At 35.5% G+C, this 27,795-nt stretch overlaps 1 protein-coding gene and 1 long non-coding RNA gene across 2 annotated transcripts; both read left to right on the top strand.

The window, feature by feature from the left end:
- Positions 1-515: 515 nt before the first annotated feature.
- LOC109207570 lies at positions 516-1,065 on the top strand. The gene is made up of 2 exons (XR_002065033.1): positions 516-590; positions 820-1,065. It is a non-coding gene; the product is annotated as an uncharacterized LOC109207570 (long non-coding RNA).
- A 15,740-nt stretch (positions 1,066-16,805) lies between these two features.
- LOC109207576 (aluminum-activated malate transporter 5-like) lies at positions 16,806-27,795 on the top strand. Its single transcript, XM_019370516.1, is given in 7 exon segments — positions 16,806-17,367; positions 17,459-17,596; positions 19,464-19,727; positions 19,821-19,957; positions 20,273-20,419; positions 26,664-27,281; positions 27,283-27,795. Coding segments are annotated over 7 exon segments (1,701 nt in total). The 5' UTR covers positions 16,806-17,003; the 3' UTR covers positions 27,316-27,795.

Raw genomic sequence — 27,795 nt, 5'->3', positions numbered from 1 at the left:
TCCACGCGCGTCGAATCTAACCAAAATCAGAGCGAATACATTACAATATGCCCAGGGAACAATACCCAATCGAAAACAACCAAGAAATAACAGAAATCTCGAAACTAGCAAAGCCCGAGCCCCGGGTCCGCTTCTCGAAAAATTACAAAACTCACATTACCGGATTCCTCATCTCGCCACGAGTCCATACATACTAAGAACTCCCAAATCCGAGCTCAAATGACCTATCAAATCCCAATTTGGAATATCAAAAACTCAAGCCCTAGTTTTTACCCCTTTTTAATGAATTTCAACCAATTTCCATGTTACATCTATCATAACCTCATGTATTTAAGTCAGGGGACTTACCTCCAATCGATTCCCAGTCAAAACTCCCTTAAATTCTCGCCAAAAGCTCCCAAGGTCGCCCAACAATGGGCGAAATTATCCAAGCTCGCGGATGAAATATTAAATAAAAACCCTTCTGAACAGCCCAATTTTCGCTTCTGCGGTCCCGCTTTCGCTCACGCGGGACNGTTTGTTTTTGATTTACAGGGTACTCAAGAAAAAAAGTGTTTTTGAGAAATTTCAATCTCTTCTAATGCCAAACCGTAAGTTTTACTTCTTTTTTCCATCTCCTTAAATTTATGATGTTTATTTAAATGCTTTTTCATTTGTATATTGTGTTGGAAAAAAAGTTTAGATTTTTTTCACCTGATTCATGGCTAAGTTTTTTTCTTCTTATTTCTATTTTTAATTACTAATTGTAAATGCATCTTTATATATTTTGATAATTCAAATATAAGTTTCTCACAAGATCATGCTATTTTATTATTTCAGTCTAGTGAGAGTGCTTAATATATTCTTGGATGCATGAAGATTAAGAGGTGAATGAAGGTGGCAACATAAATCATCAGGCAAATATTTATATTCATTGCAAAATTTTGTACATTATTTCTGATCACTGTTACAAGCAAGCCTCACATTGGCTAGTTTTTTCCTTCAATTTTTGGTTATTGTACAAGACTTAATGTATTGCAGTTGCTATTAATTGATTAGTATAAATGTGTATTTTGCAATTTATTTTGTGAAGCTTTTTAGATTTTAATTTGTGCAGAATAAGTTATTTCTCAAACTTAAAATGTTATTAGTTTTAATATAATATGCACTGCCACAGAATAATTGGAAAATTTTAGAAAAAATCCAATAGCTAAGAAACAACGAACTTGTGAGAGAAAAAGTCACTATAATAAATTATTTTTTTGTCAAAAAATTAAAATATAATAAAATAATATAACCACTATTTTTTTGTATAATTTGTAGCCATGGAACTTTTAGTCCGTAGCTAACAAAAATACTCTTGCCATGGATTAATTTACGAAAGCAGTTACATATCTGAATTTTCGTGGCAAACAAAATTAGATCTTTTGCCACACTAGAACACTTTGTGGCTACCATATGAATTAGATAGCTACAGATTTATTTGTCGTGGCAAGAGTATAAAATTATTTGCTATAAATGTATTAATCATGGCAAGAGTATAAATATAGTTACAATACAAAAATTTCGTAGCAATAAGTATTAATCCTTAGCCACGGACTATGTAAAGTCTGTAGCTAACTTTTAGCTACGCTACATTTAGCTACGAATGCTACGGAAAAAAATATTATGGCTAAAGTGTTTGGCCACGAAAATTTTCGTAATTAGCTACGTTCTTTATTGTAGCTACAAATATATTATGAGTGCCAAATCTTAGAAGCTCGTGATTCGTACTACCAAGTCTTGGTAAACTTGTAAAGGTTCAGTTAGTTATTCTCTATTTTCTTATTATCTCAGTTGTATTGTGTTGTTCATGTTAGTTGGCTTACCTAGCGGTTGAGTTAGGTGCCATCACGACTTGTGGTTTTTGGGTCGTGACACTATGTTGTGTTCACTTGTTAGATTTCCTGCCTATAAGACCAACGTTATGATTTGTTAGAAATCCTGCCTTTAGGTGTATCAATTTATCCAGTAATTGTGTGTTAGCAACCATGCCCATAGGATTAACATTTGGCTTAACTGTTTTCTAGCTCAATCTGTATAAATTCCTGCTTATGTACTGCTCAATTTTAGAAAGCATGCTTATAGGATTAAAGTCGGTTCAACGATAGAAACCATGCCTATAGAATCTAAAATCAGTTTAATTATAGAAATCATGCTTATAGGATCTGAACCAGTTAATTGATTGCTTTACTCGTCTCTTTAATAGTCATCAGCGCTGGGTTAACCATTGTCACTAGAAATCATGCATGTAGGACTCAGTTAACCAATTCTGAATATAATCCAGTAATCACCACAGTTAGTTACTGCATAAAACGCTTAGATAACTTGCCTATAGGTTCAAATGCTCTAATTGAAATCAGTAGTCAATTACAGGACCACTCAGTAATTACTGCCAGCGTGTATTAAAAATCCAAAATCACGTAGAAATCATGTCTATAGGATGTAATATCCTTATCTGATTAAACTGTCAAAACGCCAATATGCTTTGCGTGCATTTGCTGCCTTATATGTGGAAGCTAAATTGGGCCTTTATCTGCTCTTGCATGAAAAGTCCTATGTGTTTTGTATGTTGCTTATTTTTACAATTTTGAGCAACCTAAGCCGAGTCTAGACCATCCTAAATAGAGGTCCCAATGCCTCCAGGACCATAGGTAAGGGACAGGTAGTGCACGCATAGGGTACGAGTTAGAATTGATTAGAGCGCTTTAAGTAAAAACTCAAAGATAGTAATCGGGTAGCAGGAGATGATAGTCTGTGCCCGCTGAATAATATGAGTAACACCCCGACTCGAGGGAGTTACGAAGTATTATTTATGTTGCACGGGGTGATCCTTTAGGCTAAAAAATTTAGGACCCCCATCCCTATTAAATAATTCTCTCGCTTCTTTATTAGACTAATTCATAATTTAAGTTCGGCCGGGACCCACCGTTGTGGACCTCGAGGGGTGCCTAACACTTTCCCCTCAAGGTAAATTCGAGCCCTTACCCGATCTCTGGTGATGCAAACTGGTATAATCTGAGTTATTTGCTATAAGTGCCCTAACGCACCTTAATCCGTTAGGTGGCGACTCTAACAACCAATTCATTTTCCCTACACTCTCAAAAGGAGTTGTCAAAATGTCGAAACCCGATTTCGTAAGAAAAAGGGGCGTGACAGGTTGGTTATACACAGAGTTTGGGTCTGGTTATATATAATTTATGTGGGAGATGTAATAGGTGTGGTACCGGGGGCTACCAAAAATTATTTTATTTGCTGAACCTTGGAAGTTTAACTGGCAGTAGAGTCATCGTTTTGCAATTTCTCAGGTGGCTGCTTGAGTGAAGTATCAGTGCCAGGTAGTAGCATACTGTTGATTCTTTTGTATCTAACAATCTCTTTTGTTTTTGTGAAATATTTCTTCCTTTTCTTTTTCCTTGTATTTTCCATGGAATTGTTTGAGAATAATTCAAATTGTTGTGAGGGTATAGCCTCAAATACCAATGATTTAGGGCCAGAGATAGGTTGTGCCATAGGTAGCTCTTCAAGTATTGAGAATGAGTTATTTAGATGGACCGGTGTCGTGGAGTGTTGCATGGCATGGCTAGTTTTGAGTAATGATTGTTTGGGGAAGGCGCGCATATCTGCCCCTGCTAGTTAATGCAGTGCAGTTATCAATTTTGAAGAGCACCCCAATCTTGTTGCCTAGTATTATTTTTCAGGATATCAAGATCATAATATTCAGTGGGCAGTTCGATTAATCGTATCCAAATGGCCGATGAATTGGTAGTATCCTCCGTGGCTGAGAATTTTGGCTCCCAATTGCGAACTGTGATATACTGAGACCCAATAAACCAAGGCCCTTGATGAAGAACTTTATGAAAATTTTCCAAGTGTATAAATCTAATAAGGTAGTAATCGTTGCCTAAATCTATAAGAGTAATTGGTTCAATGGGTTGCCAAAGTGTCTGTAGCTTGTTTTTAAGAAAGTTGTAACCCAATTTTCTTCCCAATGGTTTAACAATAACAGATAACTTCCAGGTATTGTAAAGTCAGCTCTTGTCATCTGTAGTGATGGGAATAAAGTGAGGATGGTTGGTAGGATTTTCATGTTCACTAGAAAGATCAAGGGCTTGGAATGATTGATTTAGATCTTGAAAGGATAAATTAGTGAATGGAGTAGTATCATTTCTGGTGAGTGTATCACGTTAACCGGTGTTAGTGGGTGGGATATCTAGTTAGTTTTTACTATGTTGAAGCAAATCAGCGTCTTGATCATACATCTCTTTGTTGGCAGGTGCGGACATTTTTTGATACTCGGATTCAGAGAGATTTGATGAGGAATTTTAACTTCAATTCTTGTAGAAACTGATTGTGAAAGAGTTTCTTGATGTGAAACTATTTGTGGCTCGATATCTGGTGTTTCTTGATTTCATTGTCTTTGTCTATTTTTGTTTTGCAAGATATTTATGTACAATAAGTAGAAAAAAAAATGGAAAGAAGAAGGATAAAAGTGATGGTGTAATAAGAGGTTAGGAAAGCAGAGGAAGGTTGACACCTCCCTTAAGCGAGCCAGTATTTTTAGACGATTCAAAATATAAAAAAACAAATATACGAAAATTTTAATTTAACATTTACTATATGTATGAAAAATAATTTTAATTTTGTATATATAATATAACTTTTCGGCCTACGAGATTCGAACCCCCTTGTGCCACCTAGCAAGAATATGTCTTCGTGGTAGATAAGAGCCTGTTGGATTGACTTGAAAATAGTGACTTTTAAGCACAAGTGCTTAAACTCAGGGGCGGACCCACCTGGTGTCAAGGGGGGTCAGTTGAACCCGCTTCAACAAAAAATTATACTCTGTATATTGTTAAATTATATTTAAAAGAGGCAAATTATCGTATAAATAAAATTTTGAACCCGTTTTAACATAAACTGCTCGCAGCAGAGGTGGTCGTGCGGGTTCAACATTTGCAAAGGATACTGAGATCGACTCCCATTTGTAGCGTTTCCAATTTATTATTATTATTTTTATTTATTTATTTATTTTGCCGAAATTTTAATCCCTACTTGGACTTTTCAACGTTTCCCTTCAATCTTTGCTGTTCTCTTTATATACAAATAATAATTTCTTATTAATAACAAGGAAAACTCTAAAATTATTTAAATATCTTAGAGTTAATAAATATTTTTTAGATTAGAATTTTTTATGTAAAATTTGTTAATTAATAGACAATTTCTTAAAATAGAGATAGATAATCCTTAACCTTCATAAAATATTTTTAGGTTTATTAAAATTATAGAGTGCCAACTTTTAAATGACTTCATTTTGAGATTGTATTAACAACAAAAAGGATAATAAAAGGATCAGACCTTACTTGTCATACCCAACACCATTTTACTACTATATTTAACTGAATCCGCTTGCGCAAAATCCTGGGTCCGCCACTGCTTAAACTTGTTTTACAAATAAGCAGTTATGTGTTTGGATAGAAGTGCTTAAGCTAAAAAAAAAAACTATTGAAATGTTTGGTAAACAAGTGCTGGTAAGCACTTTATTCTATTAAAATGACCGAGATGCCCTAAAGTTGTCAACACTAAAACTAAGCTTATTAATGTATTTTAAATTTTAAATTAACTCAAATGCAAATTAATTTGTGTATCAATTCAGTTTAAGTTATAATACTGATTAGATAAGATTATTTTAATTAATATAAAGTACTTATTAGGTAAAGCATTAATTAATAATTGTAATTAAAAAATATACTTAAACTATATAAACAATTCATTTTTAAAGTACTTTTAAAAATCGAAGAACCATGTAAAAGTTACTTTCTTACCTTCTACTTTCATTTTTGGTTATGCAAATGAATTAAAAATGGTATCTGATCGAGTTAGAAAGCTTTTGAAGTTGAGAAACAAGTATTGCTAATCTATAATATATTAAAAGCACGAAGGTCCTTAGCGAAATGTCGTTCGCTTTTTTTACCCTTTAAAAAATATATTTTATACTGGACAAAATAGTACTTTACTTATCTTCCTGATATTTAGGACTTCTAANACGAACTTGTGAGAGAAAAAGTCACTATAATAAATTATTTTTTTGTCAAAAAATTAAAATATAATAAAATAATATAACCACTATTTTTTGTATAATTTGTAGCCATGGAACTTTTAGTCCGTAGCTAACAAAAATACTTTTGCCATGGATTAATTTACGAAAGCAGTTACATATCTGAATTTTCGTGGCAAATAAAGTTAGATCTTTTGCCACACTACAACACTTTGTGGCTACCATATGAATTAGATAGCTACAGATTTATTTGTCGTGGCAAGAGTGTAAAATTATTTGCTATAAATGTATTAATCATGGCAAGAGTAAAAAATCATTTGCTATAAATATAGCTACAATACAAAATTTTCGTAGCAATAAGTATTAATCCTTAGCCACGGACTATGTAAAGTCTGTAGCTAACTTTTAGCTACGCTACATTTAGCTACGAATGCTACGGAAAAAAATATTATGGCTAAAGTGTTTAGCCACGAAAATTTTGATAATTAGCTAAGTTCTGTATTGTAGCTATAAATATATTATGTTGTAGTGTTATTTCCCTTGCCCTTATTTGTGATTGTTGTTTGGGTGAGGAAGAGTGTTAAAGCACGAAGGGTGATGCCGTGCATTGTTTGCTATTGTGAGGAAAGAGTGTAAAGCACGAAGGGTGATGCCGTGCCGCACGATGTACCATTCCGTGTCCATTTTATTGATTATATGTGAGGAAAGAGAGTAAAAGCACGAAGGGTGATGCCGTGCACATTTTATTATTCTAATTGTTTTGGTAAGGAAAGAGAGTAAAAGCACGAAGGGTGATGCCGTGCACGTTTTCATTATATTATTGCTCGGTGAGGACGAGAGTAAAAGCACGAAGGGTAATGCCGTGCACTTATTTGATTTCTGCTTCTTGATGGCATTGTAGTTATGTTGTTCCTTTCCTTACTTGATGCTTTATTCAGAACTGTTATCTCCCCGCAACATGTTTTCCCCTCCCATCCTTACTTGTTTATTTCTGCTTTGTTTTCGTGTACATTATATAATTGCACAGGTTTATGTGGTAGTCTGGTCTAGCCTCGTCACTACTTCGCCGGGGTTTGGCTAGGCACTTACCAGCGCATGGGGTCGGTTGTGCTGATACTACACTCTGTGCTCTTTTGCACAGATCCAGGTCCCGGAGTAGCATTTGGTCCTCAGCAGTATATTGGGAGCTATTGTGACGACCCAACCCGTCGTCTCATGTATTACAGCCCCGTTTTCCCCATTTATTGCTCTTTCATGTTTTATTATCAGCAACGGGTGAGTTAGAGTTGAATTGAATTGGTTTGGATAGGAAATGAGACACTTAGTCTCTTTAAGGAAGGTTTGGTTTGGAAAAGTCAACCGAACGTTGACTTATTAGTTAGAAGGCTCGGATGTGAATTTCCGGTGATTCGGTTAGCTTCGGGAGGTGATTTGTGACGTAGGAGTGCGATCGGAAGTGATTTTGGAGGTCCGGAGTAGAATTAGGCTTGAATTGGAAAAGTTGGCATTTTGGCGAATTCCGGTGGATAGGTGAGATTTTGATCCGAGGGTCGGAATGGAATTCCGAGAGTTGCAGTAGCTCAGTTAGGTGATTTTGGATATGTGTGCAAAATTTCAGGTCATTCGGAGGTGTTTTGGTCGGGTTTTTGATCGAATGCGTAATTCGAAAGTTTTTAAGAAACTTAGGCTTGAATTCGATGTGATTTGATGACTTTAGCGTTGTTTGATGTGGTTTGATGATGGGAACAAGTTTGAATGAGGTTTTAGGATGTATTGGTATTTTTGGTTGAGGTCCCGGGGGCCTCGGGGCGAATTCGGGTGGTTAAACGGAGAATTCGGAGTTTGTTGCAGGTTTGAAGTTGCTGGTTCTGTCATTTCCGCATCTGCGGAAAAGGGACCGCATAAGCGGTTCCGCAGATTCGGTGTGTTGGTCGCAGAAGCGGTCCTTGAGGGACCAGGGCTTTCCGCAGAAGCGGACGAAGTTCTGCAAAAGTGGTCACCGCAGAAGCGGTTTGGGACCGCAGAAGCGGTCCTGGNTTTTAAAGGCCAAATATAATGCGGGAGAAAAATGTATAACATGTATTACAAATGAGTTGCCATTAATTTTTTTTCTTTTTCGTAAATATTCCAAAATAACATCCCCTTATATTTTTCATACATTATGTTTATAAAATATTAACTCAACATTATATTTTTAGAATTTATATTGTCACTCTTATTAATTTTTTTAGGAGCTATAGGCCAACCTCATCATTCTTATATCTATAAAAGAACAAAAGATTTAATTAATCAATTTGTATTATCTAACAATTCATCGCGATAAAAGTATATTTTGGAATTATTTGATTTCCATAATTTTCACAAGGTATTCCTATAAAACACTGAGGACTTTCATGTGTTCAAGATTTTATCCTTTATAGAGCTAGCTAAATAGAGTCTATGAACATATATTTACAATGTTATACTTTTTATTTTAATTTTACAACTCAAACACATCGTTTAATTCTACTTATGTGATTTCTTAAAAATAATTTATTTATTACACGAGGAACACGCGCATAGCGCGTACCCTGAGACTAGTTAGTTTAAAATGCTCCTGAGATTATGATACCAGTTAGGAAGAAATGGGAAGAAAAAGAAACGGGTTAGAGGTTTTAGTAAGAGAGGGTACTTTGCTAATAACAGAAGTATGTAAGGGATAATAAGGTAAATTACTTGGTCAAACTCAAGTAGGTTTTAAACCCAAAAAGATAAGTTGTGATAGACCAACTTATTGCTTTTGGCTTGTTTTTAATTTTTTGGCTTAAAAGCACTTGACTTTTTGTATTTGCCAAACACCAAAATAATCTAAAAAGTGTCGGTCCAAACACCCTCTAATTCTTTGTGGCTCTTGTGGTATCTCTAAGAGCCTGTTTGGCCAAGCTTCTGGGAGGCCAAAAGTACTTTTTTCCCCCAAAAAAAGTACTTTTTAAAAAATTTGAGTTGTTTGGTCAATACAGAAAAGTACTTTTTGCCAGCAGCAGAAGCAGTTTTTCTGCTTTTGGGAATAAGCAGAAAATTCTAGCTTCTTCCAAGAAGCAGAAGTAGAAAATTAATTTATTCAAGACAAAACTATCATCACCATAAATTTATACTTTCCAAATTATCCCTTACTAATTTAAGTTTTTTCTTTTCATTTTTGTTTCTAGTTTTTACCATCCTATTAAAATTAAAGATATCATATATATGAATCATAATGTAACTTTTCAAATTTTTTATTGACTTTTCTTATTTTTTATCTTTTCTTTGTGTAATGTCTCGTAACTTTCTAAATTATCTTCTTCTTTTTCCACACTAAAGCAAATTATCTGCATCTTCTTTGGATTATCAATTCTCTTCCTACAAGTAATTATTTATAATTTCGTCTGTTATATGCTATTAGTTCCCGAATCTTTAAAACAGTTATCAAATCTAATTTGTGAAAATGACCTACAAATAGATAATAAATTTACAATTGCATTGCACAATCTATCTATCTATTTATTTATAATAGGAGAGGCAAAAGCACAATATTTAGACAAGTGGTATAATATTAAATTGACACATGTAATTTTGTTGGACAATTCTCCAACTTTTTTGGAGTTTAAATTTATTTAAAAAAAAGTAAAGAACACAATTTTTTTTCCAGAATTTTTAAGTTTTTAAAAATTAACTGATTTTACATCATACAATTAAAGGACGCGTTTTTTCTTCTCTAAAATAAAAAAGTTGACTTTATTCCCTAAATTTTCTCTGCATAACCTAAAATTTTTCTCAACTATCTAACCTCATGCGCATCACGATTGAAACCCACGACATCCACTTCCATTACTCGGTAACCATCTGCAAACTCAAGAGAGGTTTGCATAGAAACTTCATACCCAAAACTTTGATTTTGGCTGTGATACCAACCGATCGAGGTTGGCCGTCAATTACACCATTTATGGCTAAACATCATTTTGAATTTGGTTGTAATATACCGCTTCTGCAAGATATGGCTATTCACAGAGGATATAACAATTTCGAAAACTAAAGGTGACATATTTGTCCTTTAGTTTCACATATTTTTGAAGTTTTTCTTCTCTGCTGCGTTTATGCATTAATTTTTCACAACCCTAAAATTAAGTTTCCAAAAAAACTTGTGACATTAGTAATGGCGTTTGAACATATAGATAGACAGACAAGTACGTTAGCATCACCTCCGGGTTTGAAGTAATTGTATAGTCATTCTTAGTTGCTAGGTGTTGATATTTATGAATTAAAGTACTGAAACGCCTAACTTTGTTGGGATGACAATTTCTAGCTTTTCTCATTGAAGCCGTGACTGCACAGTTGGTTTAATGTATATTATTATTTGGTTATGCCTCTGTCACCTTGAGGATAAACTGGGGAAATAGGATTATTTATGATTTAGATATCTTTGTTTCCATTATGTTTTAGTGAATTGTAACCGAGAGTCATTGATATCTTATATGAAGCTTATGAACTTTATGGAAGCCACTAATCATATTTGATGGTATTTCTATTCTTTTCATGACTTATGTAAAGCAACAAAAACTCATCTTTATCATGTTGTGATATTATCTAATAGAGCATCTTCGTTTCCTACGTTGTGAACTATATAAACAATTGATAAAGTTTGACAAAAGAATGACTATATGATACCTTGAAGCTCACATATTCTTTCTTCTTTTCTCATTTAACTAAAGTTTCACCAAGTCTATTCTCATTTAACTTTGCTCTGTGGATGTAAATTGGTTATAACAAAGTAGTACCCGTATGTGAAATTCCCAAAGAGGCTAAGACGGCTCCTAGATATAAGAATGATGTTGAGCTTGATTAAATTGGAATTTCAAATCGAAATAGTCTGTTAGAAAAATAACTAATAGAAAAGTCAACGATTTGTATGTCATTAACGGTGTATTTGTAATATTTAGTTGCTTAACATGTGTGTATGTGTCATCTTTTCTTTTCTTTTTTTCTTAATTTATTTCTTTTTGGAACAAGTTCCTGAACTGATACATTTTTTAGTTCTCTACCATACTGCTTTGCTACTGACCATTTTAACTCGTCCATGGCTTGATGTTAGCTTTTCCATGGTGGAATGAGCCAATAGAAACAATACGTCAAAAAACGGATCATAGCAATGGTAATTGACTTAGTTCAGGCAGAATATTACAAGAACTCTCTGTATTTGTTTATCAGGAATACAATTAAAAGTGCGGCTACACTCCTGGAATATAATGCAATGTAGACGAGTCGGGTAATATAGGCAGTTATACCAGATTTATATTTGTGAAGATGGTTCGGGTTCAAATCTCATCAAGCGCCCTATTTTAAGAGGGATTTTTCATTCCTTTTTTGTAGTAATGAGGTCACATTTATGTCCTTCTTGAAAGACAAAAAGAAGTCTTTCAACAATCGTGTTACCAAGATGCGTCTCAGCTTTAAGATCTGAGATCGAGCCTTAGGCACAGGAAGAAAAAATACAAACAAATGAAACATAAAATTGGAAAGAAAAAGTGTTGTGATGCCAGTTCCTTGGATGAGAATAATGTCTCCTATGATCTTGAGCCATCTACATTTGAGTTATCCCATACTTTGATCTCTTATCCATTGCATTCTGAAAGAAAGAGAAAGAAGTCAAAAGTTGGTTCCAATGAGAAATTTATAGTTTAGATACGACAACTGTTGAACACAGTGGGCATCTGTCGAGAAGTACAGTTGCCGATGTGAGGGTTTTGAACAATGGCAATGTATTAGCAAATGACAAGCAACCACAAAAGAGTTCTAGCTTGGCATCAGTAGAAAACCACGGTAATGGTAACAAACAGTCCACAAATGCTAAAGAGACCAAAGAGAACATGCTTGCAAGGGGTTTAGAGTCAAGTGGTGAGTACTTTTCTGCAAATTCATGCCGCTTGTCATTTTATTCCTTCACTTGAAGCTTTAAAAAGTCTTTAAGCTCTACCGTTATTAGCTCAAGTATAGGTGGTTCTTATCTTATTTTATTGTCGCAGTTGCTCATTGGGATGGCGCAGAAGTTCCTTCATTCAATAGTATTGAAGCATAGAATGCAAATAGTGTCAACATTGGGTCCATTGGAGATTGATAGTGAGTTTTCCTGTCTGTAATGGACATACTTGGGTTTAAGCTCTGATTTTAAATGCTATACTGTTGTTAAATTATTTTTTAATATTTTTATCTTTTTCTCTTGATATTTAATCGACTCTTTTATTTTTGCGTCTTTACTATTATCAGTATAAGGTGTTTGAAGATGGATATTGGAAAATTGATGGGAAGATTGCAAGGATAATATTGATTTACTTGGATCGGCATCTAAAGAAACCTATTCTCTAATTGAGTTCAAAGTAAAATCATGTAGCTATACTCATTCTTGATAAATTTTTGTGTCTTTATTTGAAACATACAATGAGTGTCGAATATGTACATAAATATCATGAAGAGCAAAAAAACACTCCAACATATATAACTAAAGAGCCAATGAATATAACAAAATCGGAATTCTTTCACGCTCCTTTGCGTCTACCCTATTTTTTAACTAACAATTTTTAATGATAAATTATCTTTAATATTCTTCGCGCAACGCGCGGGTATGAATACTAGTATATTAAAGAAGAAGAAAATGCATCCATGTTTAGTCAAGTGGCAGCCTCACAATAGGCCACTTGACATTTTAGGACAAAGTTAGTAAGGTTAGGTAATAATTAGTTTTTTTTTTTAATTTAAATTTTTAAAAAATAAATAAATTATACATTATGTTTTGTTAATAATTAATTACTCTTTTTGAATTAGAATTTAAACATATTTAACTATTTCTTCTACGATTTTATTTTTATATATTTAAAATTATTTTTATTTTACGCTCAATGCCATCTTTCAAGTTTGACACTCAAAATCATCTAGTTACAACTACCATGACTATACATAATTTCATCCGACAATATTCTTTTACCGATAAAGAATTCAGCTATTATGCTAATGAAGACATTACTGCAGAGATTGATGAAGGAGATCAGCCTCCTGATATTCCTTTAGAAATGCAAGGCAAGTCTTCTACTAATATTGAAGCGTTGAGTGATAGAAGTAGAGATGAAATTATTGAGAAGTATTATCATGTGTGAGCGACTTTACTTATTATTTCATGATGGATTATCAATATTAGTAATTTGTGGATAGACTTTTAATTTATATTGAATGATGTTATTAATTTATACTGAATGATGTTATTTTAATGATTCAAATCATCATATAAAAAATGTAATTATACTAGATAATATCATATACTTTAGTATAACTATATATGTAAAATTAATTTAAATCTTTAATATATTTTTTTACTTTGTGTGTTATATTTTAATTAGATAAAATAAAAAAATAATAAAAGTCTCTTATAATAAATATTTAAGTTTATTTTTAGATTTAAAAGAGTTATACGACCTTGGTACTATCCTTTTTTGGTAATTTGACACTCAAAATCACTTTTTGAAATGATTGGCCAAACGCAAATTAATTACCAAACGTTCCAAGAAGTATTTCTTAAATGAATTGGCTAAACACAAACAGTTTTTTTTTTCCAAAAGTACTTTTAAAAATATACTTCTGAAAAAAAATACTTTTCAAAATAAGCAGATTTTGGCAGCTTGGCCAAACGGGCTCTAAGTCTATGCTTTATCGCTCTTAATAAGTCCTTCCTTTTTTTTTTTTCTTTTTTTTTTTCTGTGGGGGCGGATTTAATATGCCTCTTTGATACTTTCAACTTAGGGCCTACGAAATAGTGAAGGGACAAATCGTGCCTATAAAGAGTATTGCAACTTATAGAAGCAAATGGTCCAGTTCCCCTTTCTGGACATACTGTATCAGCTATCAAAATTGTTACTACTTAAATGTTTACTTTGGGGGTATTAATTAAAACAATATATAGTATTCCTTTTGGTTGAAGAATATCCTCAAGTTATTATAGATATAAATAGAGAAACCGAAATAGACGTGCAACTTTGTAAGAGCAACCGGCCTAACTGTCGGTTTGAAATGGAATTAGAAGAGTTGACCAATTATATGATACTTACTTAGATATTATGCTCAAATAAATAACATCATCATCACTCGATGAATAATTAATCCATTACTAATTATTTATCCCCTACTGACGGTTGCTCTTGCTCATTGACTCACAAAAGCTTACTATTATTCGTTTAGTTTAATTAATAGTTATTTCAAATCCGTTTACTTTTGATTTATATTACTTTTCAATTATAATCTTCTATGGCGCTAACTTTTTTGACATAATTAATAGGAGACAACAGAATGTCTAAACTCAACGGGACAAAAATTGCCATTAACATTTCAGTCGTGGAACTACACTTATTGTGACATAATTAAGAGAAGATTATAAAAAAGTTAAATGGATAAATATTAGTAGAAAATCTTCGTAGAATTACAATATTTTTGACCTTTTAATTATTAAAAAAAAAAAAATAAGTAGCGTAGCCATATAATTTAAAGGGTGGTCAACCGAACACCCTTCATCGAAAAATTATACTTTGTATATAGAAACTTATATTGTGTACATAAGTCAATTTATTTTTTATAGGTGCATATTAAATTTTGAACCCTTCGCGAAATTTTTGACTTCGGCACTGAAGAAAAGAAACTAACAACTAAGCCCATGCTACTCGAGAAATTAATAAAAAATGGTCTCTTATATTTAGGGGTAGGTTTAAAGTAATCTCTTGAATATACCCTTAAGCAATTTTGGACCTTTAAGTTTATTAAAATAAGCACTTTTGGTCTTTAATAAACTATTAGATATAGTGAATCATATGGACAAAAAAATCAACAGAAAAACTCACTTTTTTTTTTTTTGGCAGTTTATGTCATTTTTTGTGTTTAATGGAAATTTTTTAGGTGCCATTTCTGTTATTTTTTATTCACTATGTCTGGTAAACTTATAGGACTAACAGCTTGTTTGGATAGTTGTTACATATTGTTTCATAATGTATCGTGTCGTATTTTACTGTATCGTTTGATGAATATAATGTTTGGATGGATTGTGTCGTTTTACCGTCGTTTCATCACCACCAGTAATATGATGAATAAACTTGTAATATTATAAAGAAAAATTATGACACGGTATATAAAAAGGTAGGGTAAATGATAAAATAAAATTATTTAATAAGAATGAAGGGTGAGATTGAGAGAAAAAGACAAGGTAACGACGCGACGACACCAAATTGGTCGTTACATAAAGTGGCACATTTCATCGTTACGTAACGACGAATTTAACGATACGATGCAATAACTTAAAGTAACAATCAAAACAAACATTGTATATAAAGTAACAATACGATACAATACAATAGGCAGCAAGCATCCAAGCAAGTTGTAAAGGTTCATGAATATATTTAAGAGACTATTAGTTTGTTTCGCCAAGCTTTTTTGGCCAAAAGTATTTTTTAGGCCAAAAGTACTTTTTTTTTTCTTTTTTTTTTTTTTTCAAAATTAAGGTATTTGGCCAAGCTTTTAGAAGAAAAAAAGTAATTTTGAGTAGAAGTATAAACAATTTTTGAGAAGCAAAAAAAGTACCTTCTTCCCAAAGGCACTTTTTTTTTTTTTAGAAATACACTTAGTGGGCGTTTGGACATAAGAACTGTAAATTTTCGGGAAAAAGTACAAATTCAAGTGAAAAGGGTATTTGAAAATTAGAGTATCTGGACATGAATATAATTTTGGATTGTTTTTAAATTTTGTGAGTGATCTGAAGTAAAAATTTTGAAATATAAATTTTTGAAGTTTTAAAAATTTTCCAAGTTTTTTGAAATTCATGTTCAAGTGAAATATAGAGCCCGTTTGGCTTAGCTGATTTAGAGTAGCTGATAAGCATTAGGTGCTGAAAAGCAATTTTAAGTGCTGGAGCTGATTTAAAAAATAAGCAGTTACGTGTTTGGATAAAAGTGCTGAAATTAATACTATGCAGCTAAAGAACTAGGTATACGAAGAGTTTTGTTTTAAAAAGAAGTATTTTAGGGATAGAATAGTAAATATTTTGGTCAAACTTAAAGTGCTTATAAGCTGAAATTTGATAAGTTGGGGGAGACCAACTTATGGCTTTTGGCTTATTTTTGGCTTATAAGCACTTAACTTATAAGCACTTTTAATTTTACCAAACGCGTAGATAAGCCAAAAAGTGCTTATAAGCCAGTTTGACCAGCTTATAAGCTTAGCCAAACACCCTCATAAACTTTCATGGCCAAATACTTATTTCGAAAAAAGGAATCTTTTTTTACTGCCAAATGGGCCCTTAGAAATACTTTTTTAAAACTCGATCAAACATTAATTGCTGAAAAAAATGTTTATCTAATTAATTAGCCAAATAAAATTACTTCTTGTCAAAAATATTTTTTAAAAATTATTTTTAAATAAACTAATTTAAAAACTTGGCCAAACAGAAACATGCGCCAAACATAAGGGATCATTCTTGTGAAAAATCATTAGAAAAATAGAAAATCTCCCGTGAAACGCGTTCTTTCAGCCATAAAGGACAAGAAAAAAGAAAAATAAAAGGAAAACAGAAAAGTCTAAAATAAGAAAGGAGAAACAAAACAAACAAATATTACTCTTTTTCCAAAAAAAGAAAAAATGTAAAAAATCAGAGACCAAAAGCTTGCAATCTTGAGATCCAGTTGACGACAAACACACGTCTGCACACGCACTTGGAAATTGGAATCTCAATAATTTAATTGAATTCTGATCAGAAGTCATAACTCACACACCAATAATTTTTCCCCCAAAAAGAATCAATACTTATAAAACATCCAATATAAAAATCATGCAACTCTTTCCTCAAAATTTGTAACAATTGATCCAAAAAAAAAAAAAAGACCAGAAAATGGCATATCTTGGTTCATTGAAGCAAAGCTTTGTTGAAACAAACAAAGAAAGATTATTACTACCCAGAAAAGGGTATTCAGAATTGGGAGTAGGTGGTGGTGCATCTTTCACAGGAAATGAGAACTTTCTGGAACGTTTACGCTATCGACTTACTGAGTATTGTAACGATGTCAAAAAAGCTGCAGCAAAAGCAGTTAAAATGGGTAGAAGTGATCCTAGGAAAATTATATTTTCTGCTAAAGTGGGTTTTGCTCTTGCACTTGTTTCGATCCTTATTTTCTTCAAAGAACCCTTGCCTTATATTGGTAAACACTCCATTTGGGCAATTCTCACTGTTGTCGTCGTTTTTGAATTCAGTATAGGTATGTAAAATTTTCGTTTTTTTTTTATGTCTCAAATTTTGCAGCTTTATTATGTTTTTATTGCTAATTTTGGAATTTATCAAATGTGTAGGTGCGACTCTCAGTAAAGGATTTAACAGGGCATTGGGTACATTTTCTGCTGGAGGATTAGCTTTGGGAATTGCTGAATTGTCTCTTATGGCTGGAAAATGCCAAGAGGTTGTGATTGTCATCAGCGTATTTATTGCAGGTTTGGTTTCTATTTTGGTTTTTAGTTCCGTATTTGGTATGGTATTTGGTTTTAGTTTGTTCACTTTTACCTGTTCACTGTACTAAAACTAGATTTTCACTTTTACTTGTCGCTTTTAGCACATCAAGAGAATGTCAATTTCTTCTTTAGTGTTATACCCACAGTATTAATTACTCATTTTAAATTATTTTCTTAAATCCATGAAAATATGCATAAATTAATAGGGGTATCATGGTAAATTATGCACTTTATTTATTATTTCTTAAGCGGAATGCAAAGTCCAAAGTGGAAAGTAAAAGTGAACGGAGGGAGTAGAATTTTCATATTTGTTATTTTTTTAAAATATCGAAATACGCAATACCGAAATACATACTTACATATGTAGTACACATATGGTATTGGATTATGACATAAGTATAAAAGGCACAATTTTGAGAAGCTTGCTAGTGTGAAGTACACTGTATAAATGTTGGCATAATTTCTTTTTTTGTCTTTTTAATCAATCAAGTTAACATTTTCAGTAGTTTTGTACTGCGTGCAGCAGTGCATTTGTTCCCCTTTGGCTGAAAGGAAAATAGCGGACAGGTCATAAGTTACAGTATTTTGAAGTTACGTAGTTCAAGTATACACTGAAGCAACCTATATCAACAAACATTTCCCTGATATATATTTGGTGAAGATTTCTTATGGTTTCTTTCGGTTTTGCCATCCACCCGACCCTTAAAAGTACAGACCAGTGCATTAAGCTCCCACTACGAGCAAGGTCGGGGGAAGGGCCGGATATGCAGCCTTACCCTGTATTTTTGCAATAGGCTGTTTCCAGGGCTCGAACACGTGACCTCATGGTCACATGGCATCAACTTTACCAGTTATGCTAAGGCTTCCCTTCCCTTAAAAACAAAAAAAGAAAGTTATAATTCTTTATCCAAGTCGAACAAACCAAGTTACTCAACCGAATAAACCGAAAAGATAAAAGTTGGATCATATCGAACCGAATGCCAAATAGCATTCTAAGAAACCGAATACTGAAAATATCGAACCGAAATATTTCAAAACCGTACCAAACCGACTGATGAACAATCCTAGTTAGAAGGATTTCAAAATTTAGGTGATTAGGAGCAAAAACAGAGCAAGGAAATATATATAGAGAGGCTTGCAGACTGCTAACCAGTTGACTTGATCTGTAACTGGAGAACAAAAGGAAGAAGTCCAAGGATGTGACCTTAAATTTCCCCAAAATAAGCTCCTCTATTACTGACAACACCAAAGAAGCAACTAAAGCTTCAACTTTCACTGTGTAGACCAAAGCATAATTCTCCACTCTTGAATTGAGTGTGATATATATATCCCTCGGCTTCCAACTTAGTAAAGAAAAATAAATCATTTCAGTACCCTTGACAGAATGCTTAGGTTCAATATCTTACTGAAGAACATTGCATAAATTTAGATTTGAAGACAATCACACATATACAATGGTCCAAGTAAAGGAAAGGTTTTTCAGTTTTCTTCACCTCCACGTACCTTGTGCCTCAACATCACAGCAACAATCACCATCTTTCATTTGTACCTTGTATAAGGGTCAAATGGGCCATCGACGGAAAGAGTTTGCTTGGCTACTACATGAGACAGAAGCTAGTAAAGCCATTTACTATATATGTTCCAAGGTTGATACATATATGATGTCCTAATCTTCAATCTCTCCCGCTCCTTACCATAACAGCTCTCTCTCTCTCTCTCTCTCTCTCTCTCTCTCTCTCTCTCTCTCTCTTTATCCTTTTTTGGGGTGGATATATGTGTGTATATATATATTTCCGGGGAACTTCACTTTTGTACTACTCTAATCATTACATTTTCCTCTTTCATTCAGGTTTTTGTGCGACTTATTTGAAACTGTATCCAGCAATGAAGCAATATGAATATGGATTCCGAGTCTTCTTATTGACATATTGTATAGTGCTAGTATCGGGGAGTTCAGATTTCATTCAGACCGCTGTTTCTCGATTGTTGCTAATTGGGGTTGGAGCTACTGTCTGTTTGCTTATAAATGTCTGCATCTACCCCATTTGGGCTGGTGAAGATTTGCACAAGTTGGTGGCGAAAAATTTTAAGGGTGTCGCTACTTCTTTGGAAGGTGAAGATTCTTTAATCTCTTATCTTCAGATTGTCGTTGGACATGACCTAGACATGCTATGCTCGGCTGATATCTGCAATGCTTCTTTTTCAGGTTGTGTCAATGACTATTTGCAATGTCTTGAATACGAAAGGATTCCATCAAAAATTCTTCTTTACCAGGCATCCGATGATCCTGTCTACAATGGTTATAGGACTGCTGTAGAGTCCACCAACCAAGAAGATTCTCTGGTAAACCCATGTTGCTATTGATGCTTAACGCAAATATGTGGTATTTCCTCCATTCCAAATTGAATGGCCTATTCTGAATAACTATATTATATTAAAGTCTGAAAGTGTTTGTTCAACATTAAATGGTGTGGAGGCTGGTAACTTTTGTGTATTAAAGAAATTGAAGAATAAAGGTAGCACAGATGTGACTTATAGTGGAGCCTTTACATTATTCTGGATGGAAAGAGATAAAAAAATTGTATGTGGACATTCATGTGAGTTAGGTGGAACATCACCTATTTTCTTGGTTTGCTAATTTTAGTAATCCTGGTTCAGTTAGGTTTTGCTGTATGGGAACCACCTCATGGCCGTTACAGAATGCTCAATTATCCTTGGGGTGAATATGTTAAAGTCAGCGGTGCACTGAGGCATTGTGCTTTCATGGTCATGGCTATGCATGGCTGTATTCTTTCAGAAATACAGGTATAACTTTTTCTAATTTTTCTTCCTGACTTGGCCTAAAGCAATGTGCAGCACAGATTTCTTTTATTCCATAAATTTGAATCCTATCTCACGTCCGCCACTTTTTCTTTCTTCGTATTTACTTTGATATGGAACTAGGCAGCTTATGAATAATGAATAGGATTATTTTAGATGTATAGGAGAGAAGTACTTAAAGTAATCAGCATACTAGACCTATAAAGTTCCATGTAACCATGATTAGGGAATAGTAAATACATAGGAACTATGCTTAAGTTAGTATCTGTCAAGGGGGTTTTCACTCTTTCTCTGGGTCAAACATGAAAGAGGCACGCAGAAGTATTTATTATAATTTTTTTACCAGATGAAAATTAAATTCTTCAGTACCAAAGTTTCACATTGTTGCCATGTCTCATTTGTTAACTAACCTATTTGGGGGCTAAGAACTCAACTTTGGAACTGCAGTTCCAGCGTGCTATTTCGTAAATTATTCAGAGTTTGCTGATCCAGTTTTTATAATTTTACAGAGTAGTCAAATAATGACCATAAGTTTTTCGTGGCATTCATAATGATTAACGCCATGCCATCAGATTTTTCAATAAATAAGTTAATAGATTACTTCTACTTTTGAAGCCCATGTCAGATACATATATCACTTGAGGTGCGCATAAAACTTGAAGTTAGTCGAATCTTAGGTTGGACCTCCTTAAGAGGGAGCACTAGCTGGAATATAAATCCAGTCTTTTCTCTTCTTAAGGTGGAAGAAGAAAAGAAATTGTAGGGGAAAGATAGAATCACTACATTATCGCGGCCAACTACACCAAATCTTTAATTTAAAAATATATGTAATGCTATTTATAGAATTAACAAATGGTAATAAATAAGTTACTTTATTTTGAATCTTGGGCGGATAGAGGGAATCGAACCCGCAAAGCAAAGTGATACGTAAATAAAAGAAAAAAAAAGAAAACATATGAGTGAATGTTTTAACGACGAGGAATATTATATTAGAAATTTAGCGTAAGAATACCAGTCACTCAAAACTGAGAACTACATCTTGATAAGAATACCAGTCACTCAAAACTGAGAACTACATCTTGACATCCAAACTACAAATTTAAAATGGTTGAACTTTTTTCTTAAATATAAAATTTTATTTTTTCTTCATTAGCACCTTTATTCACTAAAGCTCATGCTTAATTTGCGCTTTGTACTTAATGCCCCACGATCATTGGAGCTTTTTCACCTTTGATAACTCTGGTCAGATATTATCAATTCCGTGAATCATTTCTAAATGCCAGCATAACTGAACACACCCTTGCGTTTTGGCTGTAACTTTACAACAACAACACCAACACCAACACCAACAGCAACACCAACAAACCCAGTATGATCCCAACAGGTGGGGTCTGGGGAGGGTAGTCTATACGCAGACCTTACCCCTACCTAATGCAGGTAGAGAGGTTGTTTCCAATAGACCCTCGGCTCAGGAAGGGCAAGAAGAAGAAGAGGAAAGCAAGGAAGAAAGAAGGAAGAGAAAAGAAAAAGGGAGAGATAAAGGATAAGTAATACCAAATAATAGCAACAGGGAATACAATACCTGAGGCGAACAAAACCACATAACGTAATAAAAATCTAAGAATATGAAGGTACATGCATGCTACTAAGACTATCGGTGAACAACTAAAAAACTACCCACTAACCTTCTACCTTAATCCTCGACCTTCACACCCTTCTATCAAGGGTCATGTCCTCAGTGAGCTGAACCAGCGCCATGTCCTGTCTAATCACCTCTCCCCAGTACTTCTTAGTCCTACCTCGACGTCTTCTCAAACTCTCCCTGGCCAACCTCTCACACCTCCTGACAGGAGCATCAATGCTTTTTCTCTTAACATGTCCGAACCATCTCAGCCTTGACTCCTGCATCTTGTCCTCCACGGAGGCTACTCCCACTCTGTCTCGGATAACTTCATTCTTAATCCTATCTCTCCTGGTACACCCACACATCCATCTTAACATCCTCATCTCTGCTACTTTCATCTTCTGCACGTGAGAGTTCTTGACTGGCCAACACTCAGCCCCATACAGCATAGCTGGTCGAACCACCACTCGATAAAACTTACCCTTAAGTCTTGGAGGCATATTCTTATCACATAAAACACCGGAAGCGAGCCTCCACTTCATCCATCCCGCTCCGATGCAATGTGCGACATCTTCGTCAATCTCCCCGTTACCCTGGATAATAGACCCGAGATACTTAAAACTCGCTCTCTTGAGGATAACTTGAGCATCAAGCTTAACCTCTACGTCTGCATCATGGGTCCCGTCTCTGAATTTGCACTCCACGTATTCTGTCTTGGTTCTACTCAGTTTGAAACCTTTAGACTCCAAGGTCTGTCTCCAAACCTCTAACCTCGCGTTAACTCCGCTTCGCGTCTCGTCAATCAACACTATATCATCGGCAAATAGCATGCACCAAGGCACCTCCCCTTGGATGTGTCGTGACAGTACATCCATCGCCAAGGCAAATAAAAATGGGCTAAGAGCCGATCCCTGGTGCAACCCCATCACAATAGGGAAATGTTCCGAGTCACCACCCACAGTCCTTACCCGAGTCTTAGCATCATCATACATATCCTTAGTCATCCTAATGTACGCTACCGGAACGCCGCTAACCTCCAAACACCTCCACAGTACCTCCCTCGAGACTTTATCATACGCTTTCTCAAGGTCAATAAACACCATATGCAAATCATTCTTCCTCTCCCTGTACTGCTCCACTAATCTCCTTACCAGATGAATCGCTTCCGTAGTCGAACGCCCCGGCATGAATCCAAACTGATTCTCGGAAATAGGCACGCACCTCCTCACCCTGGCCTCCACCACCCTCTCCCAAACCTTCATAGTGTGACTCAACAACTTGATACCCCTATAATTGTTGCAATTTGGGATATCACCCTTGTTTTTTTTTATGAAGTAAGGAGAATTCATTAAAAGCATCCGGCGGATGCAGGCAAAAGATTACAATTAAGAGAGATGGTGTCTGCTCATATACACAAAAAAACTATTCTATCACTAAGGAGCAGACACAATCAAAAAATTGAACAGAACTAGTTACAGGTGCCTGATTTAGCCAACTAAACAAATTCAATAAGCATTTTGCTTTGACTACATGGATCGGAGTTGAGATCCCATCAAAACATCTACGGTTCCTTTCCTTCCAGATGCACCAAAAGATAGCAGCAGGTACCATTACCCAATTTTTTTTGATGGATTTACCAACTCTCCATGAACACCAACATTCATATGCTTCCTTGGTGCTGTTAGGCTTGACCCAGCCTAGTCCAAAAATAGAGAGGAACATGTTCCAAATATCACATGCTAAAGTACAATGCAAAAAGAGATGTCTAACACTTTCAGAATCCAAATTGCACATGTAGCACCTACTCACCATTGGTATACTCCTTCTGCTGAGGTTGTCTTGTGTGAGGCATGCTTCATTTAAGGCAACCCAACTGAAACAAATCACTTTAGGAGGTAGTTTTGTTCTCCAAATTAGTTTCCATGGCCAATTGTTTATCAGATCATTGTTGGAGCATAGGCGTGCATATGCTTTCTTCACTGTAAATTTCCCGTCCCCCCATTCCAATTTGTCCTTCAGCTGGGGTTTGACAGCAGTCTGTGCTAGTTTGGCCAGCAATTCCATTAGGTCATTTATCTCCCAATCTTGAAAATGTCTCCTGAATTGAGGGTCCCAAGAGCTGTTCTGCCAACATTGTTCTACAGTGGATTCTTGATCTACTGCCAGTAGGTACAAATTTGGAAATTCATCTTTTAGTGCCATTGTTCCCAACCACTTGTCTTTCCAAAACTTGATGAGTGTTCCACTTCCTAACTTGAGTTTTGAGTTAAGTTGGAACTCATCCCATAAACTGGATATGTGTTTCCATAGGCCTGTACCATGAGGTGATCTGCTATGTCTTGTGCGCCAGTTGTTCCTCACACCATGTTTAGCATTAATCACTGATTTCCACAAACCAGGGTCCTACAAATTATACCTCCAATGCCATTTCATTTTGGGATATCACCCTTGTTCTTGTAAAGCGGAACCATCGTACTCCACCTCCATTCTTCGGGCATCTTCTTTGTCTTAAAAATAACATTAAACAGCCCAGTGAGCCACTCCAAACCTGCCCGCCCCGCGCTCTTCCAGAATTCCACCGGAATTTCGTCTGGCCCAGTCGCTCTGCCCCTGCACATCTTATGCATCGTCCCTTCCACCTTCTCTACCGTAATCCGCCTACAGTACCCAAAATCCCGCCGACTCTCGGAGTGCTCCAACTCACCCAGCGCAATGCATCTATCCCCCTCCTCGTTCAACGGTTTATGGAAGTCTGTCTGCCATCTTCTCCTAATAAGTGCCTCGTCCATCAACACTTTGCCATCCTCGTCCTTGATGCGCTTGACTTGGTCTAAGTCGTGGGCTTTCCTCTCCCTCAACTTGGCCAACCGGTACAACTTCTTGTCCCCGCCTCTGCCCTCGAGCTCCTCATACAAACGAGCGAACGCCGCATTCTTAGCCGTCGTAACTGCTAACTTCGCCTCTTTCTTTGCCTTTCTGTAACACTCCTGATAAGTCCTTTTATCCTCCTCGTTTGTATTCTCCACTAGCTTCAAATAAGCAGCTTTCTTAGCTTCCACTTTACCTTGAACCTCTCCATTCCACCACCAGTCCCCTTTATGACCCTCAGGAGAGCCCTTCATGACCCCTAAGACCTCTCTAGCAGCTACCCTAATGCAATCCGCAGTCGTGAACCAATACTAGACGCGTCCCCCCTACTCATCCAGGCCCTCATAGCCAACAACTTCTCCCCTAACTCCTGAGCTTTATCCTTGGTCAAGTTACCCCACTTGATCTTAGGTTGCCTGCACCCCACCCTCTTCCTCCTACTCCTCTTGATTTCCGGGTCCATAACTAGGAGCCTATGTAGGGTCGTGAGGTGCTCACTTGGGATGACCTTGCAGTCAGTGCACAGACCTTTATCGCATTTCCTACAGAGAAGATAATCAATCTGAGTCTTGCCCATTGAATTCCGGAAAGTGACCAGGTGCTCTTCCCTCTTCGGAAAACTCGAGTTAGCTATAACCAAATCAAAAGCTCTAGCAAAATCCAACAGTGAATTACCTCCCTCATTCCTATCCCCAAAACCAAACCCGCCATGCACATCATCATAACCCCTAGCACTAGCCCTAATATGGTCATTGAAATCTCCGCCAATGAACAACTTCTCTGTGTGCGGGATACTACGCACCATCTCGTCCAAGTCCTCCCAGAATTGCTTCTTGACCTCCTGGTCCAAACCTACCTGAGGAGCGTATGCACTAATCACGTTTACAGTAAACCCACCAACTACCAGCTTAATACTCATCAACCTATCATTTTACCCTCCTAACCTCGACCACGAGCTCCTTGAGGTCCCTGTCAACTAAAATACCTACCCCATTCCTACCCCCAGCGCTTCCTGAGTACCATAGTTTAAACCCGACTACATCTCGTGCCCTAGTACCCTTCGATTTGGCTGTAACTTTCCCTTCTTTTATTGCTTACGCAATTTTTCTTTTGGCAAATAACCTATCCTAAAAATGTTGAGATGATTTTTTTTCCATTAGTGTCATCCTTTTGCTACCGAAACAGTTTGAAGGCAATTTCTAAAGAAGCATTTGTACACAAAACCTATTAATGTCAGCTTTAACATAAGTAACTTGACACAAAATTTTCATCTAGCATATGATGGCAGTTCAGCAAGTGCTCTGGTCTTGAAGGAGTTTTGTCCAAACATACATCATTTCACAATCGGATTATATTTGGCGATCAGTTCAATGATGAAGCTCCCAAGTTTTGCATTATTTAATGTTACTTCAGACAAATAAAATGTTTCTTCAAAGATATGAAATTGAAGTTATTTGTAAATACAATTTCTAGGTTATTTACTTAATAGACATACCATGTATGTTTATATATATTGAAATATCTTTTCCTCTTAATACACTAAAAATACAAGAATCCTTGCCTACTAATCAGGGACAGATAGCAGCATAAAATATACGAGGGGAAACAGATCTTGGAGCTATTATTGCCTGTTTGCACTTGTTAAGATACTGTCCTTGATTACTAAATCAAAAAGAATAAGAATTTATGCTTTAGGGGTTGAGTGGCCGCCACTTCATGCAAATTTTCTTCTTGTAGGCAGCATCTGAGTTGAGGCAGATTTTTAGGAAGCAGATTCAGAGAGTTGGGACTGAAGGAGCTAAAGTGATACGGCTGCTTGGGGAGAAAGTAGAAAAGATGGAGAAACTAAGCCCTGGAGATCCTCTCGATGAAGTTCATGAGGCTGCTGAGAATCTTCAACTGTTGATTGACCAGAAATCTTATCTTTTGGTTAATGCAGAGAATTGGGAAAGTTCAAAAAGACCTAAGAAGTTTGAAGATCCTGAACGCATTCAAGAACTGAAGGACAATGAACCTAAACCCATGCTAATAAACTCTCTTAGTGAAGCAACTCTTCATCTAAGGTCTGCTCACACATTGAAGCACACGGATACTCTTAATCCAAATGTAAGCGTCAACTTTTCTACTTCACAATGGGGTTCCTCAGAAGATGTGTTCAAGCAGCAGACAATGTGGCCTTCACGGCTTTCAGTTCTTGGGGATGTGATTTTGAACGAACGTGAAGTGCGGACATTTGAAAGTGCTAGTACATTGTCACTGGCAACATTTACTTCCTTGCTGATCGAGTTTGTTGCAAGGCTTCAGAATCTTGTAAATGCATTTCAAGAGCTCAGTGAGAAGGCAAAATTTAAGGAATGCAGCTGATAGAAAAGAGGCAGATACTCTTTGAGGCAGGTTATGTAACTGTTCCTGCTTTTAGGTTGAGGGGATCTTCTTTCTGCTGTCCAGTGTCACAGTGCTTTATTGCTCTACTGCCAGTAAAGAAGATGTTATCAACCAGAAACTAGGTTCAGGCTTGGAATGAAAACTATTCTTATGAAGTTGAAGATGTTTTGAGATGATTATATACTGTATTAATTTTGCGTAGTCGTCAAGGAATTGGTTTCTGTTCTGCAGCATGTTTTCAGAGCCTGTAGGAGCTGTGAATCCAAGAGAAAAAGATTTCCTTACCCAAAAGATTATATGTATCTTTCTGTACATTAAGTATTGTACTTGTTTCCGCTGAAGCTGTAAAGCATCGAAGTTTTTTAAAGAACATTAGCTGGATAATATGACCTTTGTCATAATATGCAGAGTGCATCCCTAGAAAATTCTTTGAGAATGACTTGCATGAAATATTAAGTAATTTACCAAGTGGTTGAAGTTTCCA

Source organism: Nicotiana attenuata, unplaced genomic scaffold, assembly GCF_001879085.1.
Source record: "Nicotiana attenuata strain UT unplaced genomic scaffold, NIATTr2, whole genome shotgun sequence".
Lineage (NCBI taxonomy): Eukaryota > Viridiplantae > Streptophyta > Magnoliopsida > Solanales > Solanaceae > Nicotiana > Nicotiana attenuata.
Note: the sequence above shows the minus strand (reverse complement) of the source record. Positions and strands in the feature narration are given on the sequence as shown.